Here is a 16618-nt window from a genome sequence, read left to right as displayed (position 1 = left end):
AGGATGGAAACAGATCAAAGAAGACCAAAACAATTTTGCCTTCTCTGTCAATATACCTAGAGCTCTACTTCTTTTTTTTTTTTTTTTTTTAAAGTATATTTATCTATCTTGAGAAAGAGCGAGAAGGAGAGGGAGAGAGGGAGAGAGAGAGAGAGACAGCATGAGCAGAAGAGGGGCAGAGAGCAAATCCCAAGTAGGCTCAGCCTTGACAGTGCTGAGTCCCACTTGGGGCTAGATCTCACAAACTGAGATCATGACCTGAGCTGAAATCAAGAGTCGACCACTTACCTAACTGAGCCACCCAGGCATCCCCTTAGAGTTGTACTTCTTAAACAAATACTTCTTTGGCATCTAATATTACCTACCTGCTGCTTTTGTTAAGTTGATCGTCCCAGATCATCCTATAAAGTATGACAGCGTGCAAACGAACCCTGACTGGACCACAAAACATGTAAAAATGAAGTGGTTTAACTCATGTATAAAAATTACCAGTGAGCTGCATAAACTTTTTATCATACACATATAGTAATATACACACATACAAATTGGTTATTAATTATACTATTAATGATTCTTAATATTTGTGTCCCCCCCCAAAAGGGAAATAATATTTACTGGGATTTTTCCTCTAAGAAATATTATGATATCAAAGTCAGAATATAAAGCACAAAAAAATGTTACTATAAGAGATATCAAGGGGCAGCTAGGTGGCTCAGTTGGTTAAGCGTCCAACTCTTAATTTCAGCTCAGGTCATGATCTCAAGGTTTGGAGTTCAAGCCACGCATCTGGCGCTGCACTGACAGCGGAGGGCCTGCTTGGGATTCTCTCTCCCCCTCTCTCTCTGTCCCTCCCTTGCTTACACTCTCTGTCAAAATAAACAAATATTAAAAAATATATCAATATGAAGTTTGTTAACAATTACATGTCAAAAATAACAGAGTTAACATGGGGGAAATAATTGACTGTCATTTTGTTCTTCATGCATTACACTGCTAGCCCAGTTTTAACATAAAATTCTTATATTAGTGGGGTGCCTCGGTGGCTCAGTTGGTTAGGCCTCCAGCTTCGGCTCAGGTCATGATCTCGTGGTTTACAGGTTCAAGCCCCGCATCAGGCTCTGTGCTGACAGCTCAGAGCCTGGAGTCGGCTTTGGATCCTGTATCTCCCTCTCTCTCTCTGCCCCTATCCCCTCACGCTCTGTCTCTCTCTCCTTCAAAAACAAACATCAAAAAAAATTACTTAATTAAAAAAATTCTTATATTAGTTATAAGTAGTAGGTTTAACGTTAGAAATTATCAAGATGTACAGCGCTAGATCTATGTATACCAAATTTACAAGAAGAAATCCTTAAGAAGTTACTCGGTAGCAAATTTATTTTTTTTTATTTATTTTTTTTTAATATATGAAATTTATTGTCAAATTGGTTTCCATACTCGGTAGCAAATTTAAATGTTACCACAGCAAGGTAATAGGGACGGGAAAATCCAAGTATCTGAATCTGACATTAAATGAACCAGCTACTGACTTTAAACAAGTCACAATCTTTCCAGGCCTGTTTTCTTACCTGTCAGGAGGATACTAGGCTAGAGCCATGAGTTCCAACAAATAGAAAAGATCTCACCTAGCAGATTGCTCTGTTTTACCTGGCAGTTCTCAGTATAGCAACAAGAACTGAGCTGAAAATCCCAAACAAGAAGGATTTGCAAACAATGGTGGCCTCAACCTATTTCGAAAGTTTTAATACCAATATTTCTACCCCAAACCTCTTAAGACCTTTCCTATGAAGACAATCTTATCCCTCTATTATCAAGGTTTCAAGTAATAAAAACTCACCAGTCTCAGGAAATTACTAAACCTCATGGAAGCTCTTGAAAGGTTCCTTCCAACTCTAAAATTCCAGGTAATTCTGTAATTTCCCATAATAAACAATACTGCAAAATGGAGTGCCTACTCAATCTTCTGAAACAGATTATCAATCACAGATCATATAACAAACGGTAGAGATTTTAACATGCATGAAAGCCAATGAACAAAGCATTGTAGATATTTAGTAAATATTCGTTAAATCAAATCACAATGTATTTTACATACTTGCAATACCCTAAAATTACAAACTATCAAAGATAAAGGAAAATGTGTCTTAAAAAAATCTCAAACACCTGTTTCATTAAATCCTTGAATGAAAACTTGATATCCCACAAAATGCTAATCTTTCTACCAAAATATACTGGCTCTCTAACACCTCAGAAGATAAGAAGAATAAGCAAAGAAATCTTTCACTCAAATAGTACAGTTTTATAAACTTCTTTATCAGACACAAAAGAATGAAAAGATCAACCAGCAGTCAACCTGGATTTCAATCTAGGCTCTAACACTAAATCTGTGATTGGATGACCATCTTGGCCTCCTCATGTAGGGTGGTTTGATGAACAAATGTAAAGATATATAGGAAAGCATTCTGAACACAGAAAATTAGTATATGAATGATAAATAATTCAAAGATACTGCTTTTACTGAAACCACCAATAACAAAATTAATTTTGTAGCAATATGTTATAAATATTCTTTCAAACATATACTTTAACAGTAATGGCCACCATGCAATGATCATTTACTATGTGTAAGCCACTGTGATAAGGCTTTACAAAAATTAACTCATTTAATCTTCTCAACAATGCTTTAAAAAAAAAAAAATACCCAAGTAGCATACTGAAGATCACTGCCAATATAATCAGTAATATAGGTGAATAAACAGATGTTAAATTCAGTAATGCAGTCCCATTATAAAATTATTTTATTCTCAAAAAAATTGTTTCTGGTATTATTACATACATATAAATTTGATAACCTGTACCATCCTATGTAAACTTCTCAAAGGCAAATAATTTTAGTCCTCTGAAACCTTACTTCAATTATATAACAACTATCATCTGAAAAACAGCAGTTTCTTTTAAAAATATACATTATTTATACACGCATACACATAGACATATACACAGAGAAAAGGGGAGGGTTTTACTTAGCAGTGACATGGCAGTTTCATTTGGCTGAAATTTCTTGAGAAAACTAACCAAATTGGAAATTGGCCATGATGTTAGAACACACTTTACCAAAAGTGCTTGACTAGTAATGACTACACCAGTAACTGATTTCATTCTTGATTTGAGCATAGGACTTCTCCAAAAAGTAGGACTATACTGGAAAATTAATTGTACATTCCTTCTTTTGTTTACTCATTAGCAAATATCATTTATCTATCTTTGCTAGAATTCAAACCCTCACAGGCTGGAATTGGGTCTCATCTATAATTCTACAGTCCTAGCATAATTCCTGGCATATGGTATGAGTTCATTAAGCATATACCGAATTCTAGAATTTTGTTCACTACCATTTATTTCTGATACTTCAAACATGTACACATGTGGGTTCTTCTCCAAATAATGACTTCTACAACCTGTATCAAAATTCCAACTTCTTCAAAGCTTATAGAGTTTAAAAAAAACAAACCAATAACTCTTCCTTTCTAATACGTATATTCCTCTTTCAACAAACTTTCATTGGACACCCATTACTTCCCAGGCACTTTGTCAAGCATCTTTGAAAAAGGTAATGAAAAGCTCCCATTTCCCTTAAGAAACTCAAGGGAGTTTCTTGATAACAAGAGAGTAAATGCATACAGGTAGCAGAATTACCATATGCTAAATGATATAACAAAGGTAAGCATCACAAACTGAGGCACCATTTAGATTCTAAAACCAGAAAACAGCTACTCTCAAGACTTTAACCAGTTACTCATCCTCTGGAATATTCATCCTCTGAGAAAGAATACTCAGCTTCATGAAAAAGACACAAATCAACCCCGGATTTATGAGGAAATGCTGAAGCTAGATCAAGATCACAATCAGAGGTATGCACAAAAGACACACGAAGGAAGGCATGTTTGAGATTGGTCAAGGAGAATGTCACAGCCAACAGATACACAAACTAGGTTTGGAAGAATAAGCAGTTAACCAGGTAGGCGAAATGATAACAGAATTGTAGAAAAATATCAGCAACTACCCGTTAGTCTGACTCCGAACAACTGGAAATAGACAACTGGAAGCACAAGATGAGGGAAAATTCCATTATGTCTTTAATGTCTGCCTAATTTCTATAGTTGTATAGGTGTCTAATAATGTATATAATTGATCTATCTTTAAAGTAACAAGTTCATAGACAAAACAATACTATCTCAACCATAAAGAAAAAATTAGCTCCATATTAATTATAAATTTAATTTGTTCCATTAATTGTACCAGTAAATTCAAATAAATGCAAAATCTGAATTCTAAACTAGTTTTCAATTAAACAATCTCAAATACCACAAATCTATGTTTAGTATATTCTAGTTTTTGATAGACCCTCAATGTCAACTAACTTTAAAAACCACTCAAAAGAGAACTTAAATATATTTCATTATATGCTGTACTTTTTCTTGATCTTAGTTTACTTTAGTCAAGAAATAATTCTCATTTGGGGCACCTGGGTGGCTCAGTTAGGTGTCCAACTTCAGCTCAGGTCATAATCTCTGAATCTGTGAGTTCGAGCCCGGCGTCAGGCTCTGTGCTGACAGCTCAGAGCCTGGAGCCTGCTTTGGATTCTGTGTCTCCCTCTCTCTCTGCCCCTCTCCTGCTCACGCTCTGTCTCTCTCTGTCTTTCAAAAACAAATAAATGTTAAAAAAAAAAAAAATTTTTTTTAAAAAGAAGTAATTCTCATTTTTAGTTATACCATGCAAATTTCAATAATCTGAATAACAAGACCTAAAATAAGTGGTAGTGAGATAACAAACAACCCTCCAAAGTTGTACTGTAAAAACGCCAAGGTATAATATAATGTAAGGTACATTATCATTCTTGAAATATGAAACTAATATATTGTTACATGTCAATTAAAAATGATAAAGCTAAAAATGCTTCAAAATTGAGGGGCAAATTATAATTTTACTTGCACATATACATGTTTTTAAGTATAAGACAAGAACAAACATAATAAAAAATATGAGATGCACAAAATTCTTTATGTTCTTAATTTTCAAAATAACTACATATTTTGTTATAACATTACTATATTATAAAAATATTATTTCCGTGTTTAAAGACAAAGAAAGGTATGAAGACTCAGGGGTCACTTATCTCAGTTACTAATCTAACTGTAATAACTGCTTTTAATCAAGTAACAGCTTCAAAATACAAAACTGTGAAAAAATTTTTAAAAATTAATGCTAAAATATGTACCTACAAATTATGGACAAAATAGTCTGATAATATTTTTACAAGCATAGGCTTAAAAGTTTTGGGGGATGGGATGCCTGGGTGGCTCAGTCAGTTAAGCGTCTGACTTTAGCTCAGGTCATGATCTCACGGTTCATGAGTTTGAACCCCCCACGTCAGACTCTGTGCTGACAGTGCCAAGCCTGCTTGGGATTCTTTCTCTCTCCCTCTCTCTCTGCCCCTCCCCTGAATGCACACTTGTTCTACATACGACTCTTGATCTCTGGGTCATGAGTTCAAGCCCCATGTTTGGGTGTAGAAGTTACTTAAAATAAAAAAAGAAACTTAAAAAAAAGTTATTAAGGGCACCTGGGTGGCTCAGTCAATTAAGCATCCAACTCTTGATATAGGCTCAGGTCCTGATCTCATGGTCATGAGATTGAGCCCTGCAACAGGCCTGTACTGAGGAGCCTGCTTGGGATTCATTCTCTTTCTTTCTTTCTTTCTTTCTTTCTTTCTTTCTTTCTTTCTTTCTTTCTTTCTTTCTTTCTCTCTCTCTCTCTCTCTCTCTCTCTCTCTCCCTCCCTCTCCCTCTCTCCCTCTCTCTCTCCCCCCCCAAATAAAAAAACTTAAATTTTTAAAAAAATTATTGGAAAAGTGATGCCAGTTGTTAAACAGCAATAGTAAAATTTAAAGGAATGTTAGCTGAAAAAGTTTAAATGCCTAAAATGTTCCAAATACTTTACTGGCTTTGGAGGATACAACAAAGGGTATGACTGCCCAGAAGGGTAGATAAACACGTAGACAATACTACCACAATATGATGATTTTCTAGAGATAATTACATATGCATTTACATAGATAGACTGAACAATAAAATAGTTGGGATGAGGAGGTTATAATCCCAGAGGATTTCTCCCAGAGGGTTTCTTTTAAGAAGCACCATCTGATGAAAATACTTAAGTGCTGATGCAGCATAAGATTGGTTGGGATACGCAGCAGGAAATGAAGCTAGAAAAGCACATCAATGACAGATATTACAACCTTGTATACCATGCTCGGGAGCTCAACCTTTATTCAATAAACAGGACTTTATACACTGGAGAGGTCTTAATTTTTATGTTTTAAAAAACATACTGAAATAATGTTAGCAGCATTAGGGAGAACAGACCAATTTGTCATAATTCATGACAGAAAAGACATGGGCTTCTAAACTATAGTGACATAAACTGGAAAAAGGACAGATTTTAGAGATAATTCAAAGACTGGACATGAAGAACGACGAGGAGTTAGATCAAAGTTGAGACAATGATAGTTTCTGGCTTAGATTCCAGAAAGGGCATGCCACATACAAAGTAAAGTATATAGAGAAGAAGCCAGGTTTCAGTAGGCAGAAATTGATTTCAAAGATGTACAAGAAAAACCAGAGAAAAAATGTGTTAGAGACATCAAAAAGGGAGAATTTCAATTAAAAAAAAAAAAGGCTACCAACATCAAATACTATGGAGGTGACATGGAAAGAAAAGATTAGGCCACTGAGTTTAACAAGTAGGTCACTAGGTTATCAGAGAGATCTTACTCAACAAAGGATAAATGAAAGGAAAAGAATGCCTGCTGAAGTCAATCTGTGGGATGTGGAAACCCATGCTAGTAAAACCTTACACCAGCAGTTCATAAACTTTTTGGTCGCTGGCTCTCTTATCCTCTCAAAGTTAAAAGAGCTTTTGTTTATGTAAGTCTTACCTAGCAAGAAATAAATTGCTATATTAGAAATAAAAACAGCTAAAATTTAAATGTATGTTAGTTCATTTAAAAAATAAAGCAGATCACATTTTCATATAAATACTTTTAAAACCTGTATTTTTCAAATCAAAAGTAATTTTGTGTGAAGAGTAGCACTTGCATATTTTTGCAAAACCTCTAATATCTGGCTTAACAGAAGACATCTGGGTCGTCATACCTACTTCTGCATTCAATTTGTTGCAGTATGTTGGTTTAGTTCAAGAATATGAAGGAAATGTGGACTCCCACAAATATATAGTTGAAAAGGGAGGAGTAGTTTAATATTAATAGCCTTTTCAGATAATTATAGATATTCTTCTTTGATACTACATAAAAACACAAGTAGTTATTTCTCAAAGGTTAGTTGCATGTGATATCTAAAACTGTATCAACAAAGTTTTCAGAGTAGTCCTTTAAAATCCATTGGTTTCTTTTGTACTTTAAATGGATTATCTATGCATGGTTTTGTAACACCACACATTGGTTATCTGAATATACTAGTTCACTGACTTACACAGATCTTCCAAACATCAACAAATTTCATGATAAATTATCAGAAGTTACATTCGTTAGTATCACCACCTGATTTCATCCTTAAAGTACTGAGATCAACAGTGGTTACATGTTTTCAAAAATTCTAATTTTCACTTGAAACCTCAATTTTTATCATTGGCAACAAACACTATCAATTGTCTTCCTTGAAGTGACAAACTCACTGTGTTCATTTTCGAGAAAATAGATGCTACATATCCAAGTCTGAATAACCACAGTTTGCCAAGCATTCTTTCAAGTAAAAACGATCCTCCATGAAAAAAGCAGCTAGTTCTGCTTGCAAATTAAATAACTACAAAAATGCTTTCCCTTGAATCAACCAATGTACTCTAAGTATGCACCAGAAGGGCTTTACTTTACTTCCCAGTTCATCAAATACGTTAAAAAAGACATGAGACTTCCTAAAATTCGTAACTTTTACTGCTTCATCAAGGGAATATATGCTTAAGTGAAACTGGCATTGTTTTTACTTCACACGCATGGTAGTGAAGATTACGATGAATACAGATAGCAACTTGGTGCCACTGCTTTGATTCATGCTAAGAGTCCAGCAGTTTTACCCATCCTTGCCTCTGTACCACCACCGCAAGGGTTAATACAGCAAAAAAGACAAATAACATCTTAATATGACTGTGAAAATAGTTTGGACCTCACAGAGTCCCTTAAAGGGTCTCAGGGACCCCCCCAGGGTTATTCAGATCACACTCTGAAAACCACTACTCTAAATTATCCAAACACTAATCACTTTAAGAATTTCCTTGTAAACAATGAAGCCCCTTGAGTACTCTAACCCAAGATATAAGGAGGAAAACCAACCAACCAACCTCCTAGAATAAGGAGTCTCTCTGAACAAGAACTCAGTGGTAGCTGGAAAGGCTCCTCAGACAGGTAGGGAGGCTTGGGAACTCTGAATTTCTGAAAAATGAACTGACTTTTATGTTCCTCAATTTTTTTTCTCCCATTCCTACACCAAGAGTAGTAGAATCTGTGACAAATTTCAAATTAGAAGACAGAAAGCAAATATGACAACAATACTGAAAAGATTTTTATCAGATAATTGGGGTTTATTTTAGATTTCTTCAGAATATAAATCATAGCAATTTACTTCCATTTTATAGAAGCTGAAATAATTAATCTTTTTAGTAACAGTCAGATCCTGACCATATTACTGCGTTCAGAAATACCTAGCGCAGCCCTTGTATAAAATGAGACGCTCAGTAAACACTGCTGAACGTCAAAGTAGTTGAAATGAGTTAAGAACACAGGTCACCAGAAACCTAGTACAACTCTTTCTTCTTTCTAAAATCTTTTTCATTGTTCCATAAGATAACATCTCTCAAAAACGTTAAGAGAGCTATTACAACTTATCCTGAGAAAATATAACATTACCTGTTATACTTTAAATTCTACCTAAAAGTTTGCTATGGACTTGGGTGTTTTATATGCTTTCATTTAGGTCACACTTCAAAATCAAAACAAAGAGCTCTATCATTCTCATTTTTTAGTATGTGCCACCTGAGTTAGGCAGTGATTTCCATTCCTATATGAAGTGGCAAGAAGATACTACTCTAACTCAATCATCATACACTGACTGCACTACCCTTAACACACTATACTAAATATTTCACTTTCTCTGATGCTTTAGATTGGTTCTTAATTTCTTAAAGTTTCTTAGGTTTATATGTGAGACACTTATTGCCTTATAAGTACTTGATGATGAAGATATAAAGATGAAGGAGACTGTTTAGTGCCTTTCATAGTAATTTGTCACCACAACTTTTTCTTTTTTAAATGTTTCCTGTCAGTTTGACATTTATCACTGCTTCTCTCACAAAAGTACAACGCAGAAAACTTCAAGTGCTTGAACTATCTAGTTATTTAGATTCTGGATAAAAAAAAGAGATTTATCAAATTTAAACTAATTAAGGTCAGCAAGCACAAAACCAAAATCCAAACACAGAAATGGCATAAATTTAAAGACTATAACTGATCAAAATTTAGGAACTAAAGCTACTTCACATCATGTTTCATTTTAAAATACTACTATGATTATAACCTCATTTCACTGCATAGTTATTCTGCAGAAAAACGTGACCTACCAAGGATATAGCCAAAGACACTGGGTCTTCTGTTGAAATATAAAAGATATGAACTCAGAATCTTAAAAGATAAAATTGTCAGTAAAGACTCTGGAGGGAGACCATGGGCTCTGCCTTCTCTGGAGGTTTAAAAAAAAAAAAAAGACTTTTCAAATGTCTGGAATGCCTTAGACTTGGCCTCACATTTGGCAACTTCGAGACAGAATCAGTTCAAAGGTCAGTCTGACCCAAGCAATTCAAGTCCCGTAGGTCAGTCACACAGACAAGTCATTAGCAAACTGCATCTTCAGCTCTGCTGCTATCCAGTCCCTGCTTTGATAATCGCCAACCTTACCCCGAAATTACCCTAAGTGCTAATTAACGTGTCAGTTGTAGAGAATTATTTCTTCCAACTCCTGAAACTTCTACTTCTCTCTAGTGTTCTGCAACCCTTTAATCCTGTTTTTCTAACATTACCAGAGAGGGAAGTATTTTGTGGTGCAATCAATATCTGCCCTATTAACAATTCCCTGTTCCACTGTTCTATCCAAACAGGGATTCCACTCTGAATTTCAGAAAGTGGTTGGAAAATAACAGGTAACAGAGAAATTAGAGCTCTTAGATTTAATTTAGGGCCAAAATCAAAAGAGAAGATACAATTCAGAGAGAGGAAGGAAGAAGCTGAGAGGGTCGTAGTGTAGAACACTTACTTTTAGGAACAGAGTGTCCCTTAGACTTCTGGTGAGTTGCCCAGAGCCTCTTCAGTTTCAATCCAAATGACAATGCTTCTCTGAGTCCTCCTCAAGTAATGTTTCCACCACTAAAAATTGGATCTACAAGAGCTCAGATGTACTGGTAAAAAATATCAGGGGCCCCCTTGTGGGCCTCAAGCCTCTTTTAAACTAGGCCCACTTCTCTGTCCTGGGCCAACTCCCCTGTGCACTATATTCCTTCTTCTTCCAGGTGCCAGGTATTCAGCCTGTTTCTTCTCTTCTGAGCTGCCACCACCTACTCTATTTCTCAGGGTTCCTCTAACCCCAAGACTGGCTGTGGAGTAGGACAACAGCTTCCCCCCTTCCTTGCTGTCCCTGCAAATAAACATATAGGCTCTTCTAGTTTCAGTATTTTTTCTAATGGCTACAAGAAAATAGAGAGGGAACAACAAAAAGCAACAATATCGTACCAGAGATTAAGATTATAATAAATGTCTCCACTTTAAAGTTCCTGCCTCCAAAAACCACATTTTCTAAAAACTGCTTGAGTGTTTTAAGAAGTACAAAGCATTAACACAGATATACAAATATATATTCTAAACCAAATCCAACCTAATACAAAGACATAAAGATACTCTGCTTTTCAAATACTTAAATCACGGGTCCAAAAATTGTTGCCACATTTACTTTAGCAAGTAAGTGCTTTTTTACTTTTCAGAATGGTCTGTTATATCCCCTCGAATTTAGATGTTTGAAAGTTTGCTTTTTAAAGGATATCATGAAAAATGCTCAATACATTTTATCCAATGTAAATGACAATATACAAAACGCATATTATGATTCACAGAAAGACATGTCAGAAGCAGCTAGCTTCACAAAGCAAATCATAAACTTTTAAGTTATTGCCAACTATCTGTCTCTACATTTTAAAATTTTAGTAAGTTGTTATAAATGGCATTCAAAAATCTAGTATCTAATTTTCAGAAATTTAACTTCTACAGAATACATAAATCTAATGTCACTATAGAGGTCTTCAAAACAACAGTATATCACATTAGTATACTTATACTCTTGTGATAATTTAGTTTCTAACAGACTTTGTAATATCAAAATACATGGTATCTAAATATTAGGCTATAACTCACATGATTATAATAAATTCAAAGACTATCTTGCTACAAAGGCAAAGGAACTCTAAGTGTTGGCAGATCAACAATGTCAGACTTTGAATTTCCTGTATGACTTTCTTTATCCACTTAATTCACTTAAGTGGTTTTTTGAAAGACTGAGTTATTATACTGTAAGACTACAATAAAATAAAGACTGAAAATAGGCAGAGATCATTTTATCTCATTTGTAGAGTCTAATAGATTGCCATTTAATCAAACTAAAAATATTCAGATACTTTCAGTAAAAATGTGTCCCTGTGACTGGGCTCACCTCCAACTATTTATAAAATATTAGAGAATTAGAATAAACATACTAAGCAAAACCTTGATCTAACCTTTCCAGACTCTAAATAAAAAAGGAAGTTTAACCTATTGTGTATTCTATAATCAGATACTTTTTTTTTTTTTTTTTGAGGAATGAAATTAAATTCCATCTTTTGCTCCTACAGAGGATTTCATGGCTTTTCTTTGATTCCAACACACTAACACAACAATGCAGCCAACATTAGTATACCCAGACTAGGCGGGGGGGGGGGGGGGGGGGGGGGGGGGGGCATTACACCCAGCGATACGAATTAAATCGCAGTTGCTAATGCCTCCCTTAAATAATTTATTCTCTCTTGGCAGCATATAACGTTACAGCCTCTTCAATTACCCCTCACCGCAAACCATAGCAAGGGTCGCAATCAATCTGACCCAATTCCTATAGCGGCCACCACCTCAGTCTCGCCTCCTCCCGCGGGGTCTGCGAGTGTCACGCGAGGGGTCGGCAGCCGCAGGGGCGTCCTCTGCGCCGCAACCCGGGCGCCCCACGGCGCGCGGGGCAGGCCCGGGACTCACCGGGTGGAGGTGCCCTTCCGCACATCGCACATCATGCACTTGAAGGCCTCGGCGCTGTTCCGGAAGGTGCAGACGCTACAGTCCCAGTAACCCTCATCCGAGGACGGCTTCGGCTGCCGCTTCGGCCTGCAGGACACAACCCGGACACGACGCGGCGCGGGGTCACCAGCAGGCCGCGCCCGGCGCCCGGGCCCCGCGTCCGCCCCCGCCCCGCCCCCCGCCCCAATTCCGCGACCCCCGCCCCGCGGGCCCCCGGCGCGCCGCGCTCCAGCTAGGAGTGGGAGGGGAGTCAGGAAGGGGGAGGGCGCGGGCGCGGCCGCAGTCGTCGTCGCCGCCGCCTCTCTGACACCCCGGGCTGCCGCTCCGGCCGCCGCCATCGCGGCTCCATTGTGGGGCGGCCGGCGCCGGCCCCTCACGCGGCAGTGCTCTCGCAGCAGCGGCGCCAGCGCCGCCCCCGTTCTGGCCCCGCTTCCCGGGCGGCGAGCGAGACGGCCGCCCGAAGCCCGGCGCGAGGGCCCCGCCGCCTGCACAGTCCGGGCCCGGGGGCCCGGGCGCTGTTACCTGGTGGGGCTCTTCTTGTCTCCCATGGCTTGGCTACAGATGCACGCGGAGAGTCGCCGCCGCGGCCGCTCTGTTTGTCAATAAGGAGGATAATAAGCCGGGCGGAAGCGGGCGGGGGAGGAGGGAGGAGGGGGCGGGGAAGGCCGCACCGCCGAGCTCCGGAGCCGCCGCCGGATCCCACGCAGCCTCCAGCTGTCGGGGAAACTCCTGCCTGGGTGCACGTGACCCGAGCCGGCCAACCAGCAGCGGCGCCGGAGACTTCAAACGCGGCCAGCGCGGCCCAGCACCCGCGGCGAGTTCGCGGGCGGGCGGCGTGGGGGTGGTCGCTGCAGCTTCGGGCGCCGCCGCCTCTCCGCTCGGCTCTCCGCGCTTCCTTTCCGCATCCTTGGCTGGCGGTGGCTGCCACGCGCTGCAGGGCCCCTCTGACAGGGGGATGCGCAGTCATCCCGCGGGACGTGTGCTCCCGGGTGGAGCCGGCATTGGGAGGTCAGCCCGGTTCGGGAGCAGTGCCCGGCCGCGGTCTCCAGGTAGAACCGCTTTCCCGGCCTCGACCGTCCTTGACTGCTCAGGCTCAGCTCGAGAGACACCTGGGGGAAGGCGGGAACCAATATTGAGCGCCATTGCTAGGTGCCTTAAAATACTAATTTTCTGTACGCAAGTCTCTACCAAGTAGGTACTGTCGCCCTTAATTTAGAGGAAACGAAACCGAGGCTCAAGAGAGGGTAGGTGACTTCGTCTGTATTATATAATTAGAGGATGACAAAGCCAGGAGGAATTTAACCCTGGTTTTAATTCCGAATGCACTCTTTTGGCCTCCCAGGACTCAACAGTAGCCGCTTAAAACAAAACAACTCATAAGCCCTTTTCTTTTTTCGATAACGAGTTTACATAGTCCCTGAATGTTGTCTGTTGAGTAAGAAACGAACACTTTTCCACCAAGTCTCGTTTCCTCGACACAGTAGATGCCCTCATCTCGTACTAGACTCTAGCAACAGCATCTATCTGGTTTCCTAAACTCCAGCCCCACTTCCGCAATCGATTCAGTAGTCCACAACCAGATACGAAATAAAATACTGATAATATTAGGCCACCACTCTGATCAAGTACCTTGCTAAGGCTCTCAGACTCCATAGCTTGGCATTCAAGGATTTCCACTTTCTCTCCCTACCTCCTCATCCTACTTCCTATCAGAAAAGCGGCCTCCTGGCAAAGACAGCAGATAAAATTAATTTATTTGTTCCTTCACCCACATGGCTTACTTCTGCATAAAATACTTTCCTCTTCTGTTTCTACCCAATCTTTCTAGGTTCACAGCAAGTCCAAATTCCTGTAAAATAATAACCTCAATAACTGAAAGAATGTTAAGGTTCTTAACATTAACATATTAAAGAAATAGTAATGTCAAAATTCCCAGTTCCCAGCCTACTTTCCCTGTTCCTTCACTAATGGATCTTGGAAATTGTAGTTAATTTCTATAATTTTCAACTTCTCCATCCGCAAAATGATTATCTGTATTTATGAGGTTGTGTGATTAATAACAACATAACATTTTAGCACTATTTGCCAGGCACTTTGCAAATCTCTTCACACAAATGCATTTTCTTAAAGGACTCAAAGTATTAGGCAAATGTTCTTATCAACTAGCCTATCCATTTGAAAGACAAAGAATTTAGGGCCCAGGTTAAATGGTTTTTCCTTAATGAAAAGGCCAGAATTAGAGCTCACCTATCTTACTGTCTTTTACCAGACCGTGATTTCTGATTAACCAAATCACTCCAATTTACAGCAGTCCCTGAACTCACTGCACCGTCTGTACTTTTTGAAAAGTGTCGCTTCTCCAGGCTCCAACCGCAAATCAGAAACCATGAGGAATATGATTGAGAAAAGTGAACAAAGGGAGTTCTAAGGCCTAGTCCTCAATCTCTCGGTAATGCAATGGGTAACCTTAGGTAAGTCAATTCCTATTTTCCATCTATAAAATAAAGCAGTTAAAAACTGTTGTCTTAACTAAGGTCCCTTCCAAGTCTAAGGCATTGTGGGTTTTTTTTTTTAATGTTTATTTATTTTGAGAGAGAGAACACAAATGGGGGAGGAGCAGAAAGAGAGGGGGACAGAGGATCCGAAGAGGGCTCTGTGCTAATAGCAGAGTGTGATGCAGGGGCTCAAACTCACAAACACTTAACCAACTGAGCCACCCCGGTGCCCCAGACATGGTGATGTTTCAAAATTCCATGACTGGATGGATCATCAAGGAGACTGGCAAGAACTGGTTTACTTGCACAAGTGTTGGCAACAACTTATTTTTAAATCAAAAGTCCCCAAATCTGGGACTGTCAAACTCTCCCATGCTGCAAGTTACCATTTCACTAGAATCTAACCTCCACCCCTGGAAAGTAAACTCCACTTCTGAATTATATACTCAAGAAGGCAGGAACTTTTATTTGTTGCCTTGATCACTGCATGTCAAGCCCCTAGAATAGTCTGACACAGAGTTGGTACTCAGTAAATGTTGTGAGAATGAATACATTCACCTGGGTCACGATTCTTGGACGAGTGATATTTTCATACAGGATTTACAGCCTGTTCAGCATATTGTGTGCACAGAGGATGGTCAATCAATGCTGAAATTTACAACACCCCTTCAAACTGAACTTTACAACTCTGCAAAGTACTGCAGTCCTTTTAGAAGAACTAGGAACCCAGTTTCTGTGGAGTACAAAAGCACACACGCTTGCACTAAACCAGCTGCCTCCCATTTATTAGTTCTTGTTTATAGAAAAACCCCCTTCCTGTAGCAGGCTTCCATAGAGAGAGTGATACTGAAGCCAATCCTCCTACTTCACCCAAAAATCATACCTTTTCCTTAAAGTGTTTCCTACTAATCTGGAAGAGTGGCCAGTGGAGAATATGAAGATCCTTGTCACCAGAGTCACCCAGATTCTTACCCATTTGGGTGTCTTCAATACATTAACAGAGTTCAATACTTTGTATATGCACTTCACTAGGGACACTTGTAAAATGACACAAACTCTTTAACAATAGTTTTAACAATTTATTTTTTTTTTTAATTTTTTTTTTCAACATTTATTTATTTTTGGGACAGAGAGAGACAGAGCATGAACGGGGGAGGGGCAGAGAGAGAGAGGGAGACACAGAATCGGAAACAGGCTCCAGGCTCTGAGCCATCAGCCCAGAGCCCGACGCGGGGCTCGAACTCGCGGACCGTGAGATCGTGACCTGGCTGAAGTCGGACGCTTAACCGACTGCGCCACCCAGGCGCCCCTAGTTTTAACAATTTAAAAATAAAGTGTTGAAATTGTCTTTTAATAGCCTTAAGTTTTTAAATGTTTGTTTATTTTGAGAGAGCAAGAAAGCGTGAGTATGTGTGTGTGCAAGAGCAAACGGCAGAGAGAGAGGAGAGAGGGAATCATGCAGGCTCCACACTGACAGCAAGGCTCAATCCCACGAACTGAACTATGAGATCATGACCTGAGGATCAAGAGTTGGATGTTCAACCGACTGAGTCACCCAGGCAACCCTAAGGTGTTGAAATTTTCTAATGATTTCCTTTTTAGAAATTAAAATAATCCCTAGGTCACTGATATAATAATATTCATTTCCATTCTAATATGCTTTCTAGAATGGCAGAGACTGGAAAAGTTACTGAAACTG

At 39.2% G+C, this 16618-nt stretch overlaps 1 protein-coding gene across 10 annotated transcripts in view; it reads right to left on the bottom strand.

The window, feature by feature from the left end:
• The window catches only part of YAF2 (YY1 associated factor 2), a 76144-nt gene extending 62738 nt beyond the window's left edge, over positions 1 to 13406 (bottom strand). For 4 of the 10 annotated variants that reach the window (XR_015253668.1, XR_015253666.1, XR_015253667.1 and 1 more), the window contains exons 1-2: positions 12947 to 13406; positions 12386 to 12511 (exon numbers count right to left, since the gene is read on the bottom strand). Coding sequence is in view for 5 of the 10 variants with exons in the window: in XM_086713637.1 (XP_086569763.1) it covers positions 12417 to 12511; positions 12947 to 13391 (540 nt within the window). In the remaining 5 variants the exon portion in view is untranslated. Of the gene's footprint in view, positions 1 to 10368; positions 10752 to 12385; positions 12512 to 12946 lie in introns of those variants that run through there. The other 6 variants (XR_015253670.1, XR_015253669.1, XM_025930618.2 and 3 more) reach the window with 4 other exon arrangements.
• Positions 13407 to 16618: the final 3212 nt, after the last annotated feature.

Source organism: Puma concolor, chromosome B4, assembly GCF_028749965.1.
Source record: "Puma concolor isolate L17-30 chromosome B4, mPumCon1.1.hap2, whole genome shotgun sequence".
Classification (NCBI taxonomy): domain Eukaryota; kingdom Metazoa; phylum Chordata; class Mammalia; order Carnivora; family Felidae; genus Puma; species Puma concolor.
Note: the sequence above shows the minus strand (reverse complement) of the source record. Positions and strands in the feature narration are given on the sequence as shown.